This window comes from Ursus arctos, unplaced genomic scaffold, assembly GCF_023065955.2.
Source record: "Ursus arctos isolate Adak ecotype North America unplaced genomic scaffold, UrsArc2.0 scaffold_7, whole genome shotgun sequence".
NCBI lineage: Eukaryota > Metazoa > Chordata > Mammalia > Carnivora > Ursidae > Ursus > Ursus arctos.
The window spans coordinates 6,245,883-6,272,443 of NW_026623089.1; the positions used below are offsets into that span (position 1 = coordinate 6,245,883).

At 52.0% G+C, this 26,561-nt stretch overlaps 1 protein-coding gene across 13 annotated transcripts in view; it reads left to right on the forward strand.

Moving 5' to 3' along the window:
- The window catches only part of UROS (uroporphyrinogen III synthase), a 35,373-nt gene extending 13,623 nt beyond the window's left edge, over window positions 1-21,750 (forward strand). For 6 of the 13 annotated variants that reach the window (XM_057308753.1, XM_026494376.4, XM_026494377.4 and 3 more), the window contains 7 exons: window positions 31-127; window positions 1,832-1,906; window positions 9,174-9,248; window positions 14,093-14,173; window positions 14,534-14,619; window positions 15,598-15,696; window positions 19,675-21,750. In XM_057308753.1, coding sequence (XP_057164736.1) covers window positions 31-127; window positions 1,832-1,906; window positions 9,174-9,248; window positions 14,093-14,173; window positions 14,534-14,619; window positions 15,598-15,696; window positions 19,675-19,809 — 648 coding nt within the window. In that variant the 3' untranslated portion in view covers window positions 19,810-21,750. Of the gene's footprint in view, window positions 1-30; window positions 128-1,831; window positions 1,907-9,173; window positions 9,249-9,463; window positions 11,517-14,092; window positions 14,174-14,533; window positions 14,620-15,597; window positions 15,697-17,861 lie in introns of those variants that run through there. The other 7 variants (XR_007190017.2, XR_007190016.2, XM_048219080.2 and 4 more) reach the window with 5 other exon arrangements.
- The last annotated feature ends 4,811 nt before the right edge of the window (window positions 21,751-26,561 follow it).

The following is a 26,561-nucleotide window of genomic DNA, read 5'->3' on the forward strand; positions in this document are numbered from 1 at the left end:
AAAATGTCTTTGTTGCTGTTTGGTGCACAGCTGTCTCATCCTGAAGGCTATGGGGGACTCATTTTTACCAGCCCCAGAGCAGTGGAAGCCGTGGAGCTGTGTTTGGAGAAAGACAGTAAAACGGAAGGTGAGGGGCCTCTGTTGTGACTTCCACTGGACTTTCTTTACTCTGATTCTTCCCACTGGGGATACCAGATTCCAGAAGTAGATTTTTCAGGTTTGAAACATCTCAATGACTTTTAGCTCAAAAAACTGTTTATGTACCAAGTTACTTTAGTTTGTGTAACCTTTGGAGGAAGCAGAAAATGACCCTTCTCCTTATAAGCTGACTCTTAATGTCCCACAGAATGACAGGTGCTCTCTGACGGGAGTGGGCACCTGGTGGTGTCATGTCACAGGTACTGCCTTGGGAAACAGGAGACAGGGTGGCCCCCCAAACCCCCAGACCCCGTGGGGTTCACCTGCCGGGTGGTCATCTCTCTCCTCAGAATATATTGGTGTCAGTCTCTTTCCTCAAAGGGATGATGAGAAAATCCAACCACGTGGGAAAAAGTGGCCAGTGCCGTGCCAGGCACTTAATGACATGACCATCTCTCAGCCCCTTCTTCCTACCTGCTTCGCTCGCCATCAACACACAGGGACAGAGCCCAGGCTTCAGACTGAACAACCACCTTAGTGTTTCAATCAGATAGCTTCGTAGCTAACATTTATGGGGTGCCTAATGTACACCAGAATCTGTTAAATACTTTACATTCGTTATCTCATTTATTCCTGGACTGCTGCCCAGAGGCACTCGTGCTGTGGTCCTCATTACGTTGGGTGTAGAGATTACTTAAAAAAATAAAAATCTTTAAAAACAAGTAAATAAATAAATAAATAAAAGGGAATGTCCCACGGGAGTGTAAAGGGTAGCGTAACACTTAAATGTAAGGGAGAGTTATGCTCCAAATCGGATTTTAGGAAGGAAGAATTCATGTTTCCTTATCTTCTCAAAAAGTATTGAGCACCCGGTGGCCCTATTATATATTTATGCACCCTGTTTTCTCTTTGTATTTCTTTCATCCACATTTAAAGGTGTTTGTTTTTGTCCTAAGATGGTAATGTTCTCTATTAAATAAATTGTGTTTCCTCATGAACCTGAAAGTTATGATCTTTACTTTGATTTAATGGATACATCTGCGATTATAGTTTCTTGACTGCTTTCAGATTTAGGTCCCAAATAAAACCAGTTGTATTGCTTTATTAGACACTAAGGGGCAGAGGGAGAGGGAGACAGAAAATCGCAAGCAGACTGCCCATGGAGGCCCATGCGGGGCTCGACCCCACGACCCCGAGATCATGACCCGAGCCAAAACCAAGAGTCGGACACTTAACCGACCGAGCCACCCAGGTGCCCTGAGCGTGCAACTCCTAATCTTGGGGTCATGAGTTTGAGCCCCATGCTGGGTATAGAGATTACTAAAAAAAAAAATAAAATTTTTAATAAATTAAAGTCTGGATTTTTAAACGCTAATGTCACCCTGCAAATTCATTCTTCAAGTTATGTTTGTTTTCTGATACACACTAAAAATGCTTCTAGTACCAACTGTGGAAAAGAGTTAATATTCTAAGCAAGGCATGTTGAAACATTTATGAAGTGACTTTTAAAAATTTGCCTGCCGAATATGAACAGAATAAAAACGGAATTTTAGTTTGAGATGCTGTTCTTTATACGTGGTTATTAATAGTCTGCCTTGTTCACAAGTGTCGTAGGATGAACAAGGAGCTTTGGACAACAGTCCAGATGGCCACTGTGGTGTCCGCAGCTCACGTGTAATTTCATGTTTTACAGCCTGGAAACATTCTCTGAGAGAAAAATGGAATGCCAAGTCAGTGTACGTGGTCGGCAAGGCTACTGCTTCTCTAGGTAAGCAATCGAGGTAAAGATAAGACGCCAAAACATGACTGTGATGTTATGATTTATCATAAGAAATACGTGTTTGTCTTCGTCCCTGTTCCTGGGACAGAGCTCCTAAAACCTTTGGTATTTGCTAAGTGATAAGAAAGGTAAAGTTGCCTTTTTTTTAAAGATTTATTTATTTATTTGAGAGCGAGAGAGACAGCTTTCACTGTACCCTTAGCAACAGCATTATATGCTTAACTAATTATTTGTAAATTTAATAAGCAAAAAAATATTTTAAACTACAGTGTTCTTTAAAAAAAAAAAGGTTAAGTCACTGGGGAATGAAAAACTGGTTTCTTCTCTCCTGTAGTCTCTACTATGACCTAGTATATATGCAAAAGTTCTATCGCATTGGTGCCTGGCTGGCTCCGGTCAGTAGAGCATGCAACTCTGATCTCAGGGTTGTGAGTTCAAGCCCTACGTTCGGCAAAGAGATTACTTAAAATAAATAAATAAATAAAATCTTTAAAAAATAGAAAAATAAAAAATAAAGCTCTATTACAAGCTTTGTACCCTTTGGCCCACTAATCCCTTTCCTGATAATCTAGCCAAAGGTAATAATCCAAAATAGGAGAAAAGAAGTAGTTTTTATATGAGAATGTATATCATAGCATTATTTATAATCATGGAAAAAGGAAAGCCCCCAATAGGGGAATAGTGAAATAAATTATGGTACATCTATATGACGATTATATAGTTGCTTCTTTTACATACTTCTTATCGTGAAGGAAATTTGCAGAAAACTTAGAGTTATAATACAAAGAACTCAATCTTTCCTGGACCCCTGGAGAGTAAGTTGCCAACGTGATGTCCCATCACCCCTAAATAGTTGAATGTAGGTTCCCTACGAACAAGCACATTTTTCTGTACAGCCGCAACTATCAAATTCAAGAAATTAACATGCATATTAGTAGCTCTTAATTCTCAATAATGTCTACTGTAGCAAAAGGATTGAGTTCAGAATCCCGCCTTGAATCTAGTTGTCCTGTCTCGTTTCCTGAAGGCTGGAAAGGGGCCTGCGTCTGTCTTTGGCTTTGTGACCTCGACACTTTCAGAGTACAGGCCAGTTGTTTTGTAGATGGTCCCCCAATTTAGGTGTGTCTGATTTTTTCCCTGATTACACTGCTTCATGTTATATACGCCTGGCAGGAATATCACAAGCGATGCTGCTTTTCCCCTTGCCTCTTACCCAGCAGGGCATCATTCTGATTTGCCCTATTATTGATAATGTTCCTTATAATCCCTTGATTTAGGTGATATGAGGCTTCACAGTGAAGCGATTGTTTTTCCTCCTTGAAATTAATAAGTACTTTATGGGGAGGTACTTTAAGACTATATGATAACAGATCTTTTTTTATTTTTTTTTAGATTTTATTTTTTTAAGTAATCTCTACACCCAGTGTGGGGCTTGAATTTATAATCCCCCAGATCAAGAGTCATGTGCTCTACCTACTGAGCCAGTCAGGTGCCCCTGATAATGTGTTCATCACACTTTCAATTTATTCAATTATTTATTTACATCAGTATGGATTCATAGTTTCCTCTTTTACTTAATAGGGTACAATCCATTACCAAGTCTATTTATTTTATTGCCCAAATTATCCCTGCTGTGGCCAGTGGTAACCCCTCTAAGGTGACTTCTGTGTCCTTTGACGTGGCTCCATCATTCTTTGAGTACGTCCTTCTTTTCTGGTACAAAAAGATGTTGTAGGTTTGTCCTGTCCTTTCCCTATCCCAGCCCTGAAATCAGTCATTTGCCTTAAGAAGGCCTGGTTCCTTTTAGTGGAGAGGGGTATTGAGGAGCCATGATGTGCGTGCTCAGCGTGTTCATTGCCCTTGGACTTCACTGCTCATGGCCCTTTTCAGTACACAGACACAGGGAATACACACACACACACTCACACACACACGCACACACGCACATCTCTATTTGTATCTACGTGTTTGAAAACCATGGGTTCATTCCACCACCTCTAGTTAGAGTTCAACACAACAGAGTTTCTCTAGAGCTTTCATTTCTGTATTTGTGACTCCCATCTCCGGTGGGGAGAAACCTGGCTCCCAGGTAATACATTTACTTATTTGGTCAATGCCCCTATAAGGAGCCAGTCTCCCCTGGCTCTGCCCCCACAGAGATGCCCTCTTCAGTCCATGTGGTTTCTGACACCCAACACTGGCCACTCCCCCATAAAGACGTTCATGTTACTCTGCCCCACCTAAGGGCCTTTGGTCTGAAATGTTCAAAAGGAAAAGGGGGACGGGAGAGGCTAGGTGGTCTGTTTAAACGATTTTGAAGATTCTATAATTTATAGCATCAGAAAGATACAACGTAACATTAAGAAAAAAAAGCAGGATGGGGGCGCCTGTGTTGCTCAGTCGGTTGGGCGTCTGACTCTTGATTTCGGCTTGGGTTGTGGTCTCAGGGTTGTGGTATCAAGCCCCTCGTAGGACTCCGTGATCAGTGGGGAGTCAGCTTCTCTCCTTCTCCCCCTCCCCCTGCCACTGCTCCCATGTGTGCGTGCTCTCTCTCTCTCTCTCTCTCAAATCTTTTTTAAAAAAGGATGCAATATAGATATATGATACAATTTCAAATTAATTTAAAAATATAGGCACTGTACTAGATAGAGAGCCCTCCTTACCCCCAAAGGACCCTGAGAGGAGCAGGGGTCACAGAGATACTTGTTGGAGTATGTAGTGTTCATAACAGCATCAGTCACAATAGGCAAAAGGTGGAAACCACCTAAATACCCATGGACAGATAAATGGATCAGTAGAATGTATACACATGCAATACAGTATCATGCAACATAAGAGGCAGGGAAATTCTGACACAGGCTACAACATGGAAGAATCTTGAACACATTACACAAAGTGAAATGAGCCAGATGCAAAGAGATGAATACTGTGTAATTCCACTTACCCGAGGCTCCCAGAGCAGCCAGACTCAGAGACTGAGGTATGGGAGAGGTGTGCAGGGTCTATGGTTGGGGGTGATGGGAAGTTCTGATTTAATCTGGTGTAGAATTTTGGATGGGATGATGAAAAAGTTCTGGAAGTGGATACTGGTGATTGTACCGAATGCCACTGAGTTATACACTTAAAAATAGTTAAAAAGGTAAATTTTATGGTATGTGTTTTTACTGCAACAAGAACAAAACCTGAAAGGAAATAACCCTATGAAAGGTACTTATCTGCAGATGGTGGTATTATAGTTGTTTTTACAATTTTCTTAATATTTTCTACGTTTTCCAGTCTTGAATTTGTATGTTATTTTTAAAGCACAAAGGTAAACAGTGAATCATTAAAAATCAACCTTACAAATGAACATAAAAATTAAGCATGAAACAGTGCTTAGCAATTGTGAGTCAATCAATGTGCAGTTTTGTTTCAAAACAGTTGTTTGTCCAAATGAATTTTAAAATATCGGGGGAAGATGCAGTATGAGTGAAAGTAGGGTTTTTTTTTTTTTTAAGATTGTACTTATTTATTTGAGAGAGCTCACAAGCAGGGGGAGAGGCAGAGGCAGAGGGAGAAGCAGGCTCCCTGCTGAGCGGAGAGCCTGACACAGGACTCCATCCCAGGACCGGGTTCATGACCTGAGCCGAAGGCAGACACTTCACCGACTGAGCCACCCAGGCGCCCCAGTGTGAGTGAAAGTAGTTTAAGTATGAAAAGCCCTCTTTCCAGGGAACAAAATGACGTCAAGGAGTTCACCAGCTACGAGTTGCCTGACTAAGAGCCGTGCATCGCTTTTCAACGCACCTTGGAGCTCTGCAGATCAGTGAAGAGGGAACCAGGCCTTTGTTGCCAAGGAAACCGCCCCCACTCTCCCATCCCCCCAAATCAGTTAAGAATTTGCTTGCACCTTCTTTCACTGTTTCTTTTTTTGTGAAGTAGAAGAGGAAAGAAAATTCTAGAGGCAACTTCCTCCTTACCCATCAACACTTCAGCTGTCAAATACCGTGTGTTTGTAAATTGTCCTGCTCTGATTCTCATGCTACCTGCAGTCTGCCCTCAGGGGCCCCGCTGCATGTTCGGCATCTCATTGTTCTGTCAAATGAGAGGAAAACCTGGGAACAAAAGTGGTGATGTGGGATGAGAAGCCTGAGACTGAGCCGACTCGCGTGGGCCAGCACCCCCTGTGCCACAGACAGCAGAGCCTGGTCCCATGGGACCTGCTGCCCCAGCCTGCTCCCTGTTTGTTCTGCTGTGAAGGAAAAGGACATGTTCTAAAGCCTGGAAGCACATGATCAAAGGAGAGATGAAATTAGGGATTTTGCAGCTTTAAAAAAATTTGGGAGAGGCGCACCTGGCTGGCTCCGCCGCCCCCCCCCCCCAAAGTAGAGATTACTTTAAAAAAAAAAAAGAAAAAAATCTCTTAGGAGAAACCACATTCTATCTTAACATGAAAGTCAGTCACCCAACTTTGGAACCTTCTATCTTAGTTCCGCTTCCCAGACATGATGCCCCAGAGGAGCTCTCTGTCGTGGACTGCTGGACGCTTGCGTTCATCCGGGGTCTCAGCAAGAGCCTGGAGAGTTAGAGGAAGTTGAACACCGACAGCCGGAGGAGACCAGGCCCATGTGTTAGTCATCTTTCGCTGCGTAACAAATTGCGCCAAAACTTAGTGGCTAGAAACAATAAGCGTTTAATTTCTCACAGTTTCTGTGAGTCTGAAATGTGGGAATGGCTGAGTTGGGTCCGTCTGGCTCGGGGTCTCTTACCAGGCTGCAGATATGTCAAGGCTTGACGTGGGGGGGTTCTGCCTCTAGGATCACGCACGTGGCTCCACTTCCCAGCCCTCCCGCGGCCCTCTCTAAGGGCTACCTTATGACACGGCAGCAGGATTCACCTATTGCAAGACAATCCAAGAGCCAGCGAAAGAGAGCATCCAGGCCAGAAGCCAGTCTTTTCATAATGTAACCTTGGGAGTGACATCCCGTCACTCCTGCCATCTTCTTTTTGTTTGAATTGAGTCAGTCCAGGCTGCACTCAGGGGGAGGGGATGTCCCAGTGCTGTGAGCGCCACGATCACTGGGAGCCGGTTTACAGGAGCCCTCTGGGCAGCCTGAGCATGACAGCTCCTCTGGCTCCCCCGGAAGCTGCAGGTCCCAAGCAAGTGGTCTTGACGTCGAAGTCCATCAAGACTTAATTTATTTTAGAGAGCACGAGAGCGAGCGAGTGGAGGGAGGGGCGGAGGGAGAGAATCCTCAAGCAGGCTCCCCACTGAGAGTGCCCAGGGTTTGATCCCAGGACCCAGGAGCCAAAACCAAGAGCTGGATGCCCAACCAGCTGAGCCACTCAGGTGCCCCAAACCGTATCTATTTGTTTTAGTATTTTTCAGTGCTTTGCTTTCCCATTAATTCTGGGAGAATACTGAGAGCATTTCTATCTATAACCTTGTCAATATGTCTTCACATCCCATTTGTTGATTCTTACTGATTTGCTTTTGCACTAAGCATTTTTTTTAAAGATTTTATTTATTTGTCAGAAAGAGAGAGAGAGAGAGGGAGGGCACAAGCAGGGGAAACAGCAGGGAGACGGAGAAGCAGGCTCCCCGCTGAGCAGGGAGCCCGGTGCGGGACTTGATCCCAGGATCTTGGGATCATGACCTGAGCCAAAGGCAGAGGCTTCACCGACTGAGCCATCCAGGGACCTGCACTAAGAATTTTGTCTCACCTTCAGACAACGACACGGTGCCTTCAAGCATGGGCATCTGCCAGCAGGGGAGCTCACCCCAGGTTCACACGAGCCCCCCGACTAGATCCACCATGCCAGTCCTCGCCTTAACGTCTTAAATGTAAAGAACATGATGCAGGTTTGTCTGGGATCAGATTGGTTTGTTTCACGCAGCTGTGAGTCCCTTGACGTTCCCCTGTCACCATGGCCTGGGGAGGCCCCGAGGGCGGGCTCGCCTGGGCCCGAGGGCTGCCTGAAATGCTTGCACCCACTTAGAGCAGAGCCAGCCTCGCCGCCACAGGGGTCGAGACCTTCCAGCACACATCCATTCCCCTCATCTCTACTGAGAGCTCTGCGGGCCGCAGGCGGGCCACAGGGCCCAGTCCCTGCGCTCGCAGACAGAGCTGACAGGCGCTGGGCGGCTCCGGGCCTTGCTCGTCCCAGGGTCGTGCGAGGATGAAATAACGCGCCAGTGCTCGCTCGGAACACGAGGCCGTGAGAGTCTAGTTAACGCAGGAGCGATGCGGATGACCGCGACCTGAACTACCAGCATCACTGCAGTCCATACGTCCCAGCTCCGTTCCCGGGAAGTCTTCCCAGTTCAATCAGAGGAGGGGTGGCCTGGCCTGCGCTGGCCGCGCCGTGTAAGCAAGGGCTTTGTTCCAGAACAAAGTTCACAGCTGCATGTGACTTTTGTCTCTTGGGCTCAGGACACTTGACAGGACCTGCGAGGGAAAAGCTGATGGGGTTTCTGTGAAAGCTGCCGGTCTCCCGTGAACCCTAAATGGAATGCCCGCGGCTCCTCCTCCGTCAGGGAGGTGCCACACCCCGTGAACGGGTCGTGAGCGCAGACGGCGCGGGGCTTGTGGCCCTTCCTCCCCCAGGTCCTCTGCAGAGGGGCTGGTGTGTCCTGTGTGGAAGAGTGCAGTGGTCCTGGGGGGGCTGCTCCTGCCTCACTTCGTGATGGGAGTCTCTCCGAGCAGCTGCTCTGCCCCTCCCCCCAGGTGACCCGTGGTCCTGGTGCTGGGGTCTCTGTTGGCAGGTTCCCGTGGAGTGTCTCCTGTCCTCCCTTCCATTTCAGTCTGGCCACGTCTGTCCTCAACACCCTTCTGGATGCAGGCTAGCCCCGGACAGAACGAAGGCTCTCTTGTGCCTTGTGAGAAGTGGTCAATCCTGAATGCTCACCACCTCCGCTCTGGCTGTAGGAAAACCGTCTTTCGCCAGCTCCCCCGAGATGGCCAGCAGTTTGCTCTCATCATCTCCTGTAATCCTTAAAGCAGTCCCCTACGGTGGCGTCTTGCCCTCATGTAGATGAGCTCAGCGGGGCTCAGAGAAATCGGTGCGTGACCCAAAGCCACACGTCTAGGAAGGGTGGGCCCAGGGCCCAGCACCCTAACATCCAACGCAGTGCCTGCCGTCCTGTACCGGCCTTAAGGAGGAGACGTTCCTTGTGATTTGTAAAGCACGTGACTGTATTTGCACTTTAGCAAACAACCAGGAACACAGGTCTTAAATAGCCAAATGAAAGCACATTTCTTTTGTTGTTTTCCAGTGAATAAAATTGGCCTGGATACAGAAGGAGCGAACTGTGGAAATGCAGAAAAGCTCGCAGAATATATTTGTTCCCGTAAGTAGAAAAAGGTCACTCCAACTGAAGCCCATTTACTTTTTGTTTGTTGGCCTCACCCTTGCCTCCCGAGAGAGGAGCATTTCGTGGGTGTGTGCTCCGTGGTGACGCTGGTTGGCGCGCAGCGTGCAGGCCACTCGTGGGACCGCAGGCGCCTTGTACGTGTGTGTCTGTGCTTGTTTGAGATGGCCTGCCTCTCTCGCCCCCTCCACCAGAGGACTTGAGACAACTCGAACAGGACACAAAACGAACCGTCTGGAGACAAATCCAGGGAGACCGTCTGTGGTGATGCTAACGGGAGGGGAGGCGGGCTGCTGCAGCTGGCACCTTCCCTGAGTCTGTGTCTCCCCCTCCTCTCAGGGGGCCGCCTCCTTCTCCGAGCGCCCTCTCTCAGAGCTGGCCCACCCCCTGGGAGCGCTTCCCTGGGCAGCGTGTGGACCCAGACCTGAGATGACACTGGTTGTAGACGTGTTTGCCTTTCAGTGGGGGTTCAGCCTTGATGGAAGCAAAGATTTGGGGGAACTTTTGGAGTGAGAAGGGCAGGAGGGCCAGAGGGGTTCTGGCAGGGCAGTCCTCCTTGCTTGTGCCTCCCATCCTCTCCCCCCTCCCCCCGGCCACCCAGCTGCAGACACTCGCTCTTGTGTCACCCCCCGTCCATCGGTAAAAGTGAGTCGAATGATCCCCCTGATACGGACTCGGCACAACGAGGTATGAGATACTCAGAGACAACACGCGCAAGATGCCGGCGTCTGCTGGGCTCCAGATGGGCCCCCCGTCCCGGCAACACTCAACAGACGTGTCTTCCCACTGCTGCTTCTGCCCCCCGCAGAGTCTCCAGGGCCAGGGTGGAGGCTCCCGGCGGGCGGCGGAGCAGGGCAGCTGGAGGGAAGGCGCTCCCTGCCTCTCGGGTCATATCCGCCACTGCGTCCCAGCCCGGCTCTTTGCTTTAGTTTGCTGATGTCTCTAAGTTCTGAAAAATGCTCTTCTTACTAAGGGGGTGTGTTTTGGAGACCCTCCAAAAGCCCCAGGGACGAAGGAGGTGAGCCCTAATCCGGTGACTCTCTGGGTCCAGTCCTAGCTGAAGCAGGTGCCGGCCTGGGAGGAGCAGACACCCAACACTGTGTCCCTGTCCCAGGGCAACACCGCTGGGCCTCCTGCCCCGGCTCGTGTCCACCACTTTCCCCGAACTGCAGGGCTCAGGGGCTCTGCAACACGATAGTCGCCCGGCCCACGACTCTACTGGCCAGCTCCATGGCTCTCCGGCTGGCCACCCACTGCTCCTAGCACATCCTCACCTCCCGCCCCCCTGCACAACCGTCTCTGCTCATCCCTCCCATCACTGCCGCCTGTGGAGGCCCTGTCCTTCACGTAGGCTCCTCTGTGACAGGGACGCCACAGGCTGTGTTCCTTCCACGTCCACTGTCCTGGAGACCTTGGCCCTCCTCTGGCCACCCCACCACATACATGCTGTTTATGTCTCATCTGGTCGCTTAACCCACTCCTGCTTTGTGGCCCGGCACACCGTTGTTCCCACGTAGTGTTTGCTGAGCGTTGCTGAACTGGTCTGGCATGACAGGAGGGCCTATGGGGGGCGAGGCAAGAGAGGGAGGGGTCGGTCCATGCCAACAGGCCTGGCCAAGCTGAGAGGCCATTTTCTTGAGCATCAGCACGGGCATGCCAGTGCACGCTACTGTGCGGCCAAGTGTTGAAAGCTGCTGAGAAGCCAAGGGCAGTTATGCCCGTGGTCTGGGGTGAACACTGTCCTGGGTGCCTCAGGGTCCTCAGGCCCATGGGACTGTTTTGAGGATCATTGAGCCTCACCTCTTCCGTGGCGAGAGTAACGTCATGTGATTGGGTTTTTCCCCAGCGGTTCATGGCATGGGATGCATATGTTCCAGAATGATCCAACTCCAGGCTCTTTATTCCTAATGTTTTTAGGGGATAATGGTCACCATTAAACGGTAACAAAGCCCTTCTGTTTTAATGTAGAAATCAATGTAAATGGTAGAACTTGGCATTCGCCGTGGGATTAAGTGCCTTGGTTTACGAAGACGAATGACTGGTTCCTTGCTCTGCATACACAAGGCAGGAAGGATCCGTGTCACTTCTGAGATGTCACACTGGTGTTCAATTAACTGACTCAAGGTTTGGAGGGGAGATAGGAACATACTCTGCCTTATCTCCGCGGAGACTGGGCTGCATTCTTTGTAAAGGCTTTGTTACCAGCATGCCTGTGTGTCCTAATAAATCTTTAATTCATAATTAGAATACCCAAGTAAGAATCCTTCTTGACTGCTAATAAGGACTTTCACCTTGGTTTTACCAAGGCATTAATGATTTTCTGAAACTGGATTTTAAAAGCTGAGAATCTACTTCTAGTGTTTGGAATCAACAGGCCAATTTATAGTTACTGCTTATTTCTTTTACTTAACACTTTTTGCTACGTGACAGATACCATTGTGGGCACTTAAAACTATTCACTTATTTAACTGATAGCTCATTGTTCTGATAGAAAATTCTCCCCTTCCAGGACATCTGCTCTAATGGAAAAGAAAGCAGCAAATAAATGGCAAAAGGGGGCATTACATCATTCTGCAAGAGAGGGGGTCCACCTGAGTCAGACAGAGGGGAGTGCAGTTATTTGAAATGTCCCCTGGACTGGGGGCTGTCGACGGCCACTCCTGCAGCGTCGCAGACTTGCTCGACCCTTCCTTCCCTCGCCATGAGCCCCATTGTCTGGATTCTCCACCATGAGAATCTCTGTCCGCAGGGCCACTTCTCCCAGCCCGCCTGGGAGGCCAAAATCAGTGCAGAACCTGGCAGTTGTCGGAGCTTTCCAGCCATGCACGTGTCCTCCAGTGAAATGACACTTTTTAAAAAAAATCAGCCCTGTTGCCTTAATTATTACAGTGGCTACTTAAGGAGTCCCCAGCCCCTCAGCATAACCCTTCCCTGGGATTTTCAGTACCCTTGCTGGCCTCAGCTCCCACAGCCCAGCAGGCCAGCCTCCTTCCTGTTAAAGGTATGGGCAGCCTCTGAGCCCTGTGAGTCCCCATTCTGTGTCTTCTCTGTCGAGTGAGGCCCCCGCCAGGCCCCCATCTCTCCCGCTTGTCCCAGGAAACCTCTCGCACCTCTGCAGAATCAGCCAGCTTTAGCGCTGACCTATTTAGTGTTGGCCTGTTTGGGTTAAAAATCCGCAGGCAGTAAACTTATCCCAAAAAAAGGATGAGTTCTTTGCCTCTGGCTTCTTGAGGGGGGTTAGGTCCCAGGAAGGATAGCTGTGGTAGATCTCCACTCGGCAGAAGAGGATTCTACTGGGACATTTTCAGGTTTTCCTCCCTTTGCTGAGAGTGTCACGGGATTCCATGGGAGTCGGCTGGGCTGAGTGGGCCTGCATGCGTGACCTGGCTCTTCAGGCACTGGTGGTGCCGTGAGAAAAGACAGTCATCTGTCCTGTACCAGGACACACATACTAAGCTCTCATCTCCGGAGTTAGTAGCCAGCAGTCCGAGAATAAGCGTGAGCACTCACTCAGTACTGGGCTAGACCTTCTGAAAAGATGCTTTGAAGAGCAGATTCTGGAATCTTCCAAAGGCCCCGTGCACATCTCTAGGGCTGGGCTTGCTGGAAAGGCTGGCCCTTGGTTTTCCTGCTGGATTCTCCAAGCTGCCCCAGAGCAGGTGGCTGGGAGGGTCTGTGGGAGCAGCTTTGGTCCCCAGAATCCTGCACACCCAGCACCTAACACACACAGATGGAGGGACACCTGGGCTCTGGGCAAGAAAATTGCACCTGAACATGGCTTTGAAAATAGTCTCCAAGGACGGCATCTACTGCGCATGAAACATTTCCTCCCACTGGAAAAGAGAAATCGGTGGGCACCTATTGTCTACGTTTGAAGCTCCCCGATTCCTTGTGTTCTCTTATGTCGGTGCTGGTAGTTACAGAGCAGCGTAAATAAAGAACACCAGTACGTAGTTCTCGAATTACGTGGAAAAAGGAAGTTACTCCTGTGGTCAGGTTGGGCCTTTGGGGAGATGGTGCTGGACGGGAAGAGCTTGCTTTGTCCCTTCCTCTGACTACAATCCCCAGAGAGGTGTTCGGGGAGATATGACGAGTACAGAAAAATGTGTTTGTGCATAAGCAACAGCCGTTTAGACTTCTTCAACTGATGGACGGATGTCGGGGGGATGGTTCGTTCTACCAAATGTTCACATTTGGGGAGGACTCGCCCATCGATGTTGCTGGATGGTGGTGTCTCAGGTCCGTGTTCCTGCATGCCATCCTCATTCTGCAGAGAGCTTGGAGCTCACAGAGTGGAGACGGGGAACGGGGTGGGAGGCAGGGCCATGCTCAGCAGCCCGGGCCCTACGTGCCACCCATCCGCCCTGTGGGCACTTGGCTGGGTGGCCACCGTCCTGAGGGGACTGTAGGCATGCAGCTGGTCTCTGTTGTGGCTGCCGTCTTCCTGCCGCCTCGTGAGCGAGCGTGGGCCCTGGCTCCAGCCACGTCTCGTGGCCTCCAGGGCTCCTCCCGAGCGGAAAGTGGCTGCTGCAGTGCCTTCCGACTCCAGCCCAGCGCAGAGCTGCATGCTAGCTCGTGCCTGCCGCCCAGGGGCTGCATCAGGACCAGAGGGGCTGGAAGGCCTGGGGGACGGCGGCCCCGGCTTGTGGGGATGCCTGTTTTCTGAGCGCCGTGGCCGAATCCCCTGTGATCTTCGTACAGCAAGGTCAGCTTCTTCCCTCCCACTCACAGCTGCTGGGTGGCCGGAGCTGCTGCTCCCCATGCCCCGGGCACATGCACCCCCTTCTTGAACGCATTGACAAGGTCTGGTTATTTATCCACAGGGGAGTCGCCAGCGTTGCCTCTTCTGTTTCCCTGTGGAACCGTCAAAGGAGAAATCCTGCCGAAAATGCTCAAGGACAGAGGTGACGACAGTGCATTGGCTCATGGGCACGGCCACCCTGGTCCGCCTCCGCGGGTCTGCTGGGAGCCTTCGTGGTCTGCGTTGGGGGTCGGGGCCGTGCAGAGCCCCCAGGGGAGGGTGGGCCGCCCCTCACGGTCATGTTCGGTGTGGGGTACAGTCTGCCGCGCTGACCGTAGCCCTGCGCTGCTCTGCCCGCTCGGCTCCAGCTAGGAGCCCGCAGAGTGTCACAGCCTTCGCCAAGAGTACGGGTGGTGCTGGTGTGGACGGACCCCGGGGCAGGTCCCCGTGCACAGGAAAATCAGGATGGAGCCCGGTGTTCCCAGTGGGATAAAGCCTGTTTCCTGCTCTTGATTGTGTCCAGGGATTCCCATGGAAAGCATAACTGTCTATCAGAAGGTCCCGCACCCAGGAATCCAAGTTAACCTCAACAGCTACTATTCTAAGCAGGTGGGTGGTACTTGCAGGGAGAGCTCCGGCGGGGCGGGCACCGAGTGGTGGAGGCTTGGGGGGCGAGAGGCCCAAACCCTGTGTGTGGTTCCACCATCCCCAGCCACGCGACTTCCCAAGGCTCCATCTCCGTATCTGTGAAATGGGAACAGACCTCTCTCGTAAGGTTTTTATAAAGATGAAAGGAGATAAAATGCACGAAGCCCTATGGAGAGCACCCCAGAGTGAGCCTGGGCAGCCAGGGGCCGTGACGTGACTGTCCTTCATTGTGTGGGGCCCTGGGGGAGCCACAGGGGCAGAGGTTGGGAAGGGAGGCTGGGCCCACACTGGGGAGGGCCACAGTGCCCACTGAGGAGTCTATGTTGAATTTGGGAGGCTACAGGGACCTCTGGAGGCTTCAGGCAGGAGGGTGGATGGTGCCTGTTTGAGTGAAGGTCCACGTCTCTATTCAGTGGGACGCTTCCCCTCCCTCTCCTGGGACAGGCTTCTGAATGCCTTGCTGGTTCTGGACTTGCCGATAGTGCAAACCAAAACAGAGAGCCTACGCAGCCCGTCTGTCTTCTGTCTCCTGAGAAAGAATGCAGAGTTGACAGGAAGCCGGCCTGGACTGCTGCCTCACTGATCAGGGCTACGTTGGCCATGTGAGCTAGTGGCATCGTCCACTCGGCTGAGCACGCGGGTCCGCGGCGCCCCTGTCCTGCCTAGGCAGACACAGACCTGCGGGCGGCAGAGCGATGAGGAGCATCCAGCCTCCCCGGTGGCACCCTGCCCTCTAAACGGTGCCTCACCTGAACTCAGCCTTGGCCTTGAGGGAGCAGAGGCCACGTCCACCAGGAACCCTCCTGCTGTGAATCCATGGGGTTGCCTGGGGGCTGCCTCCTGGGGCTCCAGGGCTGATGGTGCCCGGCTGGGGGAACCAAGGGAACATTCTCTCTCCTTGGCCTGCGGCGACAGACTGATCTCATGCTCTCCCTGCAGGGCGTTCCGGCCAGCATCACATTTTTCAGTCCCTCTGGCCTTACCTACAGCCTCAAGCATATTCAAGAGTTATCTGGTGACAAGATTGATCAAATTAAGGTGAGGTATTCAGTGGGTTTTTGGTCTTTTAAGATTTTTAAAAATTCTTACTAATTATCTTAGAGTTCCACGTAAAGTCAAAGGACTCCTGACCTAGCAGATACCCTGATGTCAGCTCATAGCCCTGGAAAGGCCAGGCTCTAGAATTCTCCAGCACCAGCACCACTTCCTGGCTGGTGTTCTTAGACAAGTTACTTAACCTCTCTGAGCCTGTTTCCTCATTTGTAACATGAGGATGATTATCCCTCTGTGGCCTTTATAGACACGTAGTCACCCCTTATTTGTGGGGGATACATTCCCAGACCCTCAAGTGGATGTCTGAAACCGTGGCTACTACCCAATCCTGATACAGTATGTTTTTTCCTATGCATACCTCCCTGGGATAAAGTTTAATTTCTAAATTAGACACAGTAAGAGACTAACAACAATAACTAATGATAAAAGTTATAACAATATCCTGTGGTAACAGTGACATGAACTCTCTCAAGATATCTTACTGTACTGCACTCACCCTTCTTCTCAAGAGGATGTGAGATGATAACATGCCTCTGTGAAGAGACGATGGGAGGGGAGTGATGCAGGCCAGTGATGCAGCAGAAAGCTGCTTCTGACCTTCTGACCATATGTGAGGAGGAGAGGCTTCTGGGTCTGGACTGTGGCTGACCGCAGAAAACTGAAACCATGGACAGTGAAACCGCAAATAAGGGGACAGGGGCTGCACAAGAAGCCACGGACGAGGGGGGCTGCTGTCTATGGTCTTCTCTGATAGAGGAGTCTCAGGGCTGGATGAGAATTCGGGTCAGTCCTTGGATCAGAACCTGGCATGCGTCCTAGCATCCTTTCCCTGTTTTCCCATCGAAACATCTTGGCATTATCTATTCTAAAAGCCATTCCCCTTTTTCATGTCTTTTAATTCAAAGGCTTGACATTCCCACTGGGGAGGGACTACATTTGCTAGGAGTCTACAGGTAACGACAAGGCTGATGGGGCCTGCAACAGGAAGCTCTTGAACTGGCTCCAGGGGGACCGAGGAGCTGGTGCGTCCCCAGGACAGAGGCCGCCCACACCGTGCACACTCACACAGAGTGAGCGCTCTTAGCTTTTCTTACAGGTGTGTCTCACCTGCGGAGTCGGCACCGGTTCCCAGCACTGCAGGTGGAGTACTGGGCTCGGAGAAGTTGTGTTATCTTACCCAGGAAGACGGAGTCCATGTTGTTAGCCGTGGTGATACCTGAGCCGTGGCAGTTGATAGAACATTTCCAGGCAATATCTTGTAGAATTTGCCCACCAGTCCAGGCATAGGAATCAAGCAAAATTGGGACTACTGTCCTGACTACAGGTGAACAAACTGAGGCCCAGAGAGGTTAAATGACTTGCCAGAGTCATCTGGGGAAGGAGAATGGTCTCTAACACTCAGGGTTGGAGGATTAAGGCGATTAGACCGTGACGTAGCTGGTGACCAGCACACAGTCAGCACTCCCCACGTTGGAGGGCGGGAGAAGCCGTGGTGCTGGGGCTGCCCCCGGTTCTCGTCCCTCTGCTGCGCCGCCTCTCTGGACATGACAGGTGTGACGCGCCCGGCAGCCTGGTAACCATAAGTCTACTTCCTGTTTCTACGGATCTGCTACTCTGGGGTCTCAGGACTGCCTTCTTTTGCTTAACGTGGTGCTTTCAAGGCTCACCCGTGCCGTGGCCTGTCAGGACTCCGTTCCCTCTTACTGCCGTAGAAGAGTCCATTCTGTGACTACAGCACCGTTTCCTTATCTGTCCCTCGGCTGATGGGCATTGGGCTTGGGTCCGCTCTGGGGCCATCAGGAATAATGCTGAGCACCTGGCTGCAGTTTTTATGCGGGCACGTATTTTCATTTCTCCTGGGCGTAAACTAAGGAGGGGAATTGCTGGGTCGTGTGGTCACTTTATGTTTAACTTTGGTAATTAGCACTTTGCATCCCCACCAGCCACGTAGGAGGGTGGCTCCACAACCTTAGCCATATTTGTAATTTTTGACTTCAGGATCACAGCCGTGCCAGTGGCTGTGGGGTAGTTCTGACATGAATTTCCCTGATGACCGATGACGCTGAGCATCTTTCCCTGTGTGTGTGGGCCGTTTCTGTATCTTCTTCTTCTTTTTTTTTTTTTAAAGATTTTATTTATTTATTCGACAGAGATAGAGACAGCCAGCGAGAGAGGGAACACAAGCAGGGGGAGTGGGAGAGGAAGAAGCAGGCTCTCAGCGGAGGAGCCTGATGTGGGGCTCGATCCCAGAACGCCGGGATCACGCCCTGAGCCGAAGGCAGACGCTTAACCGCTGTGCCACCCAGGCGCCCCTCTGTATCTTCTTCTGAGAAGCATCTGTTCCCATCCTTGCCGTGTGTCTTGTTGCTGTTGTCGCTGGGTTGTACGAGTTCTTTGTTCCTGGATACAAGTTCCCCATCAGATGTACAATTTGTAGAAATTTCCTCCATCCCGTGAGTTGTCTTTTCACTTCTATGATGGTGTCCTTAGAAGCATGACAGTTTTTCCATTTTGGTAAAGACCCACTTACCTATCCTTTCCTTTGCGACTTGTGCCATGAGCGGTGTATCTCAGAAACCACTGCCTAATCCCAGGGCATGAAGACTCACCTCTGTGTTTCTTCTGTGTTTCTAGTCTCAGCTCTTACATTTAAGAAGAGCTTAAATGTGATCCACTTTGAGTTCACGTTTGTGTCTCCTGTGAGGTAGGGGTCCAGCACCATCCTTTTCTCAGGGAGTTTCTCAAGGAATGGCTGTATCACAGGGTGGAATAGGGCAGGGGCTACAGGAGCTTGGGCTTCCGGGGGGCAGCAGCCTCTGTCCTGTGGCTCTGACGTGCCCCGGAAGGGGGGGCTTCAAGCTGCAGTGCCCTGAGATTGTTCCCTATGCCACACCTGGCCCGGGGAGGGAAGGCAGAGGGGGTGCTGGGTAAGGGCCGCCATCCTCACAGACCTACTCCCAGGCAGGGGTGCGTGCACCCCAGTGTTGGGGTGGGGGTGACATGAGTGCTCTCCCTGCCAGAGTGACAGATCTTATTTACCCCCCATGCTAGCCCTGCCATGCAAGGGTAAGTGTACCCCTTCTACAGATGAGAAACAGGACTAGAGGGGCTAAGTGACTTGTAAGGACACCTAGCAAGGCCCAGGGTCACCACAGCAAAAAACCACATTCCACCCCAAGCGAGGTTCTGCACGTGACCATCAAACATGCGATGTTTAGAGAGAGGCATCCTGCTGACGAGGCTCAGGCTGCTGGAGTTTCTGGTTTAGAGTAACCGTGTTCCCCTCAGTGGCAGCCACTGGCGGCCACCGAGCACTTCTCTGAGCCGGGCCCCCGGCCAGATCGTTCCTCACATTGCCCTCATGTGATCCTCACAGCAGCCCAACGGGGAAGGCTGTTACCCTTTCTGTTTTACAGATGAAGGAGGCCCAGAGAGGGACGGTCACTTGCTAGGGCCACTGTCCTGTGGAGCTGGGAGGGGAACCTGGCCCTCTGGCTTCCAGGTCCTGGTCTCAGCTGCTCCATTTTCCTGGGGGGTGCAACCGGGGCCCTCTGGCTTCCAGGTCCTGGTCTCAGCTGCTCCATTTTCCTGGGGGGTGCAACCGGGGCCCCTGACACACCCAGAGCACCTTTCAGACTTTCTCTGTGCTCCACTTGGCCCTCCACCCAGGGCAGAACCCTGGGCCGCTAAGGCTCATGGAGAGGCAGCCAAGACGGCGGCACAGGGGCGGGGGTTCTGGCGCCCCTGCCCTGCAAACGAGCCTCGGGCTGGCAGGGAGGCTGTAATAAGGTCATGCAGACAAAGGCGTTTTGCGGGTGTAGGGCTGGGTTCACATCGGGAGGGGTGACCACATGTGCCATGAGCTCACGCATGAGCCGCGATGACCTGACAGGCCCCAGGCCCTGCCCCTCTGCCCACCCGGCCCTACAGGTGCGTTGAAGCTCCCTCTCTCTCCCCCTGCAGTTTGCCGCCATCGGCCCCAGCACAGCCCGTGCGCTGACCACCCAGGGCCTGCCTGTGAGCTGCATGGCCGAGAGTCCCACGCCGCTGGCCCTCGCCAAGGGCCTCCAGTTGGCACTTCAGGGCCCCCGCTGCTGACTCAGTGGCCCTTCCTGCCACACTGCTGTCCCGGGCCCAGGGCAACGTGGGGCTGCTGCTGCTGCTGCAGGAAGGGGAGGCGTCGTGGGGCTCCCCACGCTTCTGCCTCGTGCCTCTGTGGGACCCCTGGTTCCCCCGGCTCCCAGGCCCAGCGAGAGCTCCTCTGGCAGCAGGAAGAAAACCAAATAAACCAGCTGGCTCTTCCGCTGACTGTGCTGTCACTTGCTGTGTGTCGTTATCCACGCAGAGCTGTGTTTGTGGAGGAAACAGACGTGCCCACGTCCTGAGAACTGCCAGACCCGGTAGGAACGATAACATCTGCTGTGTAGGAAGTAGTGTTATTCATTTTATAAAAAGGACCTTCACGTTCTTGCTTTTGAGCTGTGGACAATTGGCATTCAAATAAGGAGAGACTTTCCTTCCTTCAGAAATGAAACGCCGAGGCCAGGCAGGGCGTCTGAGAGGCGGGAGGCTGGTTTGCAGAAGGGCTCTGTGGGCGCGATGCAGTGCCCCGCACACGGGCTGGGAGTCTGCCCCCAAATGTGATTTCCGCTTTAGAAATCTTGGCCTGGAACCTGGGCTGGGTGGAGTGAACCCGTGTCCGTCGTTCGGGCACGTGAGCTGGAGGCAGGAAGGAGGGCTGTCTGACCAGCACGAGTGGGATCCCCGGGAGGTGTGTCACGTCGGCAGCCCCTGCACGCAGCGCGCTGGCTCTCCCGTCCCCTTGACGCCCTGAGCAGTGGACGCCACCGTGATGCCCGTTTCTCTGGGGAAGAACCTGAGACCCGGGGCATTAAACGCCTTGCTCAGGCTCACCCAGCGAGTGACCAGCCCGGACGCTCGAAAGGGACTTGAGAACATAAGCGCAGAGGCCCAGACTGATGGTGCTGCTGAGCCACCTCGCCTCCGGTGACCTCGGGAGAAGTGTAAGGACCCGGTAATAGTGCTGTGACCGCACTGGAAATTCTGCGGTACTGTGATGGCCCTGTATTTTTTGTCTGTAGTCACGTTTCTGAATCCGGGAGAATCCATCCCACTGCCGCTTTCTGACCTGAAAGTCAAGTCCGGATTGAAGAGGTGCGTTTAGAACCCCTGCCGTTGCCAAGGAGCCCTTTTCCGCCAGAGTTACCATTTCTGAGCCTGGGGAGGAGCCTCACCCCAAGCAGCCCACGCCAAGGCGGTCGGTGCCCTCCCGCCCCCCCATGCCCGTGTGGGCCCCCACAGCCACCACGCCAGGGCTGCTGCAACAGCATCTGAGGCCGGCCTCGGGACACAATGTCGCCCCCCGGGGCCAGAGATGGCTACACGAGCCTCAGCGGGTGCTGCTGTGTAAGGAGGAGCCCGCAGCTGTGCCACCCTGGGCTGTCGTGGGGGGCCGACAGGACCTGCGCTGGCCGAGGCGGTCCCCTGACCGTGTGCCTGCAGGTCAGAGCCCTGCTGGATTGCTACAGATTATATCCCCCAAACTACCACTCTGCCTCTGACCCACGGCTGCCCGCTGTCCTGTGTGCACACGGCCTCTGGCTGCTGTCATCCCCACACTCCTGCCAAGTGGCCACTGAGGTATCACTGGGTGAGGACAGGAACCAGCCCTTCCATAATGGACGATGCCTGGGCTTCTTGGCAGGGATGGGGAGCAAGTGAATGGTCCCGAGGGTTCGGGAAGCTTGGGTTGGGGGAGCATGGCGGCCAGGAGGGGTTGCAGTGAAACTCTCAGAGCCCCAGTCTTCCTGACGCCTGGAGAGTCACTCCTGCATTCTGAGTTGCAATTTGCCCATTTGTCAAGAAGGGATGAGCTACTGCCTCCTGGATGTGTGCACTGCAACTCAGAAAACTACGTCTAGAACTCCCTGAAGCTACCTCGGATCTGGATGGAGAGCTTGTGTTGGTGGGTAATACGCAGTGTCGCATATTCTCATAAATAAACAATACTGCTCAGCATTTACTGCTCTGAGTTTAGAGGTGTATCTGGTGGAAAGTGTTGCCGGAATGGCAAAGGTGATATCGGGCTCATGGCCTGACACCTAATGAGTTCTAGGTACCTGGGGATCAGAGACAGCACAGCACCTGCCCCAAAGGGGCCTGCGAACACCTTGAAAGAACAAAGTCAGGAGGCAGCTGAGCTCAGAATAAGGAGCCTGTATTTCACACAACAGGACTGTGGCCAGGAGACAGTGGGGGAGGCCACCTCTCTTTGGACGACAGCTGCCAGAGCACTGCTCTCTGAGGTTCTGTCACCGGGAGCCTGACAGCCGGGAGCTGGAGACAGCAGAGTCTCAGGATGGCCTTCTTCCAAACCAAATCACCTGCCTTTTGTGTCGATGCCATTGATTGTCATATGTCCCTTTGGAGATTTTATAATAAGCATTAGAGTCGATTTCCTTTTTTAGGTAGGCTCCATGCCCAGCATGGAGCCCAGCACGGGCTAGAACCCACAACCCTAGATCAAGACCTGAGCTAAGATCAAGAGTTGGACACTTCACTGAATGAGCCACCTGGGTGCCCCCAGATTTCTTTTTTTTTTTTTAAGCCCATTTGTTACAACTGCCTGGAGGTTCTCACTTGGGCAAATCACACTACTGATTACACAAACCTCTCTGTCCTCCTCCTTTTCCCACTCACTTCAATGTTCGGAACACTTTGCAGCAAAGACAGAGCACACAGCAAATCAGCAACCATGCGACAAGCAGTAAGCAGCAGCCAACGGCGATCATAATCTCCACGTCAATAGCCATCAGAATCTCGAAGCGTCTCACACACACCTGTGCAGAGAAGTGCAGGGAAGCAGTGAGTATGGCCTCCCTCCCCACCCAGCCACCTCGCCGCCTCAGCACGCTTCCTGCAGAGGGGGAACCAGGAGCCCCAAACCGCAGAGCCTTCCATGTGTAAGCATGTGTGAGAGCTCCCGGGGAGGCCTAGGAGCTGAGGCTGGCCGCGGGGGGCAAAGGGTTTCTTTGTGGGTGGAAAGGGACTGAAATGGAAAGTCCAGAGAGAAGGAAATCAGAGGGTCAGGGAGTGGGAAGAATCTTTTCTTCTCCCTTCCAGGGGCAGCAGTGTGCGGCTGTGACGCCCAGGCCTGCCCTCGCACAGGTGTTTCCCACCTGAGATCCGCCCATGTTCAGAGTCAGAACTGACCCCTCACTGCGCATCAGGCTCGAAAATGTCCCGTGGGAATAATTAAGGGAAAGGCTTTTTCAAAAGGTCATGCTGTGCGGTGCTGAGAATATGCAAACTCATTTTTGTAAAGGACATATACTTCAGGGGAAGAAAAGTTTTCATTCCTCCCACTGACAACTGGATCATGCCATCTCCGCATTTAAGGACAGCGTGGAAGCTTCCAGCCAAACCCTTCCCCAAGCTCAGAGATGAGGAGTGCCCTGCACAGACCAGGAACCAGCTTCTGTAGGAGCCTGTCGCTCCTGTCTGTGTTGTAGATCACACGCTTTTCTCTGCCATTTGTCCTCCTAAATCTGATGTCCTTAAGATCCAATTTACCTGAAATAAGCAATTTAGTTAATCAAAGAGTGGGAACACTGTGACACCAGTTGGGCTACTCAGAGGCTTTGAAATAACTGGGGAGAAGAATGCTCCGAGAGGGGGTAGACAATCTCTGAGTCCGGCTGCCCCGAGCCGCAAGAGGCTCACCGCACAACACAGGAGAAAAGAACTGTGTTAGGACCCTTCCGTCGTAAAGCCCCAGCAGGTCCCCCTCCGTCTTTATGGAGAGCTGCCGTGCACGTTTAAAGACCTGACTTTCAGAAGCGCCGTCTTCGGCCAGATCTTGCAGGGTGGACAGGCACCAACTGGGCTTTCAGACCCGGCAGAACTCAGGCTGTGTGACATCAGCCCTCGGGACACCAGCGCTCGACCACAGAGTTCTCAATTCTGTTCCATGTTCGGAATGTTAGCCTCCCAGGAAATATAGTGTCTGGATGGTACCTTGAATATTTTTGTTCTACATCGTGTGCCTGTGCAGGTTTCTGTGTCCCCAAGAGAAAACGTTTAGGATTATCTTCTAATCAAAACACAGTTTGAGGGGCGCCTGGTGGCCCAGTCCGTGAAGCATCTGCCTTCGACTGAGGTCATGATCTCAGGGTTCTGGGATTGAGCCCCCGTGTCGGGCTCCCTGCTCAGAGGGGAGTCCACTTCTCCCTCTCTTCTGCCTGCTGCTCCCCCTGCTTGTGCTCTCTCTCTCTCTTTCTCTCAAATAAATATTTAAAAAAAACACACAGTTTTAGATTTCACTTTAAAAAAAATAACAGAAAACCTGGTCACGTGGGAAGGTGAACACTGCCCCTACATCTGACGGTTGCACTTGGCTTTGGCCGCACAGTGCAGTAATTCTGTGTAACCATTTATTCACATGTACGTGTTCACTGACATATGTGGATACGTGAAGTATGTTGATAAATACAGCTGACATATGTAGACACGGACGCATGATTGACACGTGCCACAGTTACGTATATGTTTATATGTATAATACATGTAAATGACACATATGTGACAGGTAGGACACAGGGCACAGCAGGAAGAAACTAGGGTAGGGCACTGGTTGTGGCCAGGCGTCTCCGGTCACACGGTGCAGAGAGCCTGCCAGGCCAGCTCTGTGAGATGAGGGGATGAGCTTCCCGGGGCCTCTCACGGGAGTCCAGGTACAGGGGCAGAGCCGAGCATCCCCAGTGAGCACGGGCGGGGGACCTGCAGCCCACGGGCGCTGGGGCCAGCCCCTCTCTGGCTCTACGTAAATGTCATGTGCCACAGTCACACGGGAAGTACAAGGTGCCTGCATACCACTGGGAGTCACTCTGTTGAGCTTTTCATCTTCTTCGTTTGGTTTTACAGAAAGTATTCAGAATGTACTTTCCAATCAAAAGCTAATTTAAAATGTAATGAAAGAGGCTGGGGTTGAAAATGTGAACACTGCCTGGGTCCACGTGATACGATCAGAGGGCTGTTGCTTAGTTTAAAGGCGTGATGATGGTGGTATGCTTTGCTTTTTTTCCCCAGTAGTCTATCCTATACAGACCCATACGAACATATTTATGCACAAGATTATATAGGATGCCTGGGGCTTGCTTCTGAATATAGAAAGTGCAAAGTGGGTGTGAGGGGAATGCTGAGAAATTCCACACCCTGAGCCACATCTGTCTCCTGACGGCTGGCCCAGGTGCCCGCCCCCACCACAGGAGTGACCACGGAGCGCTCACAGCCAGTGGTGCTGGTTCGGGGAGCTAGGAGAGCACCTCTATGGGAGACAGGGTAGAAGTGGGGGTCTGTGGACACAGCTGAGCATGAGTAGCCCTTCGTAATCAGAAGGGCCCTGCTGGGGAAAGTCATCTAAACGACATGACTGCCGTCTGACCCGAGAGCTGGACCCAGGGCATGCTGACACTCCTCACCCCCTCCCAGTCCTTGGAATGTGGGTTCTGTTCTGCTTGCCCTTCCTGCTCCCAGAGGCTGTTTCAAGGACACAGCCTTGAAAGGTGATGTGACGTTGAAAACATATGACTGAGCCCAGGTAGGGCCTCTTGATAAACTTTCAAGATCTGGCAGGTGGGTACAGGGACTCATTACACCTGGGTAGTCCTGGGAGGGTTGTGAACAAACAGGCCCCCACTCCATAGTCATGCCCTCCACCCCCACTCACTCTTGTGTCCCCACCTGGTACGTGGCCGGTCCCAGATGTCTCTGAGCTGACAGGAACTGAGTGGGGCTGTGCAGGTAGCTTGACGGGTATCCCAGCTCCCTCTCAGCACAACGCCCTGATGCCACCAGGGCTGGCCTTGCCACTGAAGCATTGGTGTGAGGCCAAACCCCTGCTCTAGGGACCTCACCAGGAGCAGATCCCCTGGGTCACAGTCTAGTACTATGCCCTGTCTAGAAACCCCAATATCCTGAAGCCCCATGAGGGGTCTCAGGCTACAGGGCCATTAGACCAACCTGGCACAGAAGCACTGCTGGGACACCCCGGAGGGACTGCCAGGCCAGAGGACGCAGTCTACACCTGCCTCTGGGCTGCACCCCTTTTTATCTGTGTTCCATAGAACAGTTGGGAAAATTCTTTTAAGTTTATGTATCTATTTAAGTAATCTCTACACTCCCCATGGGGCTTGAACTCACAACCCCGAGATCAAGAGTCGCCTGCTCCTCTGACTGAGCCAGCCAGGTGTCCCAGATGGATTCTTTAAATAATGAATCAATAAAGTCACTCTCCTGCTCAAAGGATCCCCACTGAACTTAGGGTAGAATCCAGATTATCTAGCCTCCAGGTTCTTCATCATCTTCCCATCCACCCTCTTTTCCATCCTCACCTCCCTCCTCCCCCTCCTCACTGACATCTACCACACTGCCCTCTGTTATTCTGCAGGTGCTGGGTCCTGCCTCAGGGCCTTTGCACTTGTCCTTTCCTTTGCCCACACCACCCACGAATCCCCAATCACATGTGGCACTGTCCCTCTTACTTTTCTTTCATTGCTTACATTTCATCTTTGCAAGAGGTCTTTCCTGGCCACCGTAACATTGCCTCCCCACCTCCAAGGCACTCACTTTCCTGATCTACATTCTTAGTCCCTATCACTATTAGAATTTTTCATTCATTGTTGTTTATTGTCTGTCTCCTCCACTTAAAATATAAGTTCCGTGAGGGCAAAGAATGAGTCCATCATGTTCATTTCTGTATTCCCTGTCCCTAGAATAGTAAGGAGTATTTGAAGAATGAATGAGTAGCTAAAGGTAGCCCCCATACCTGC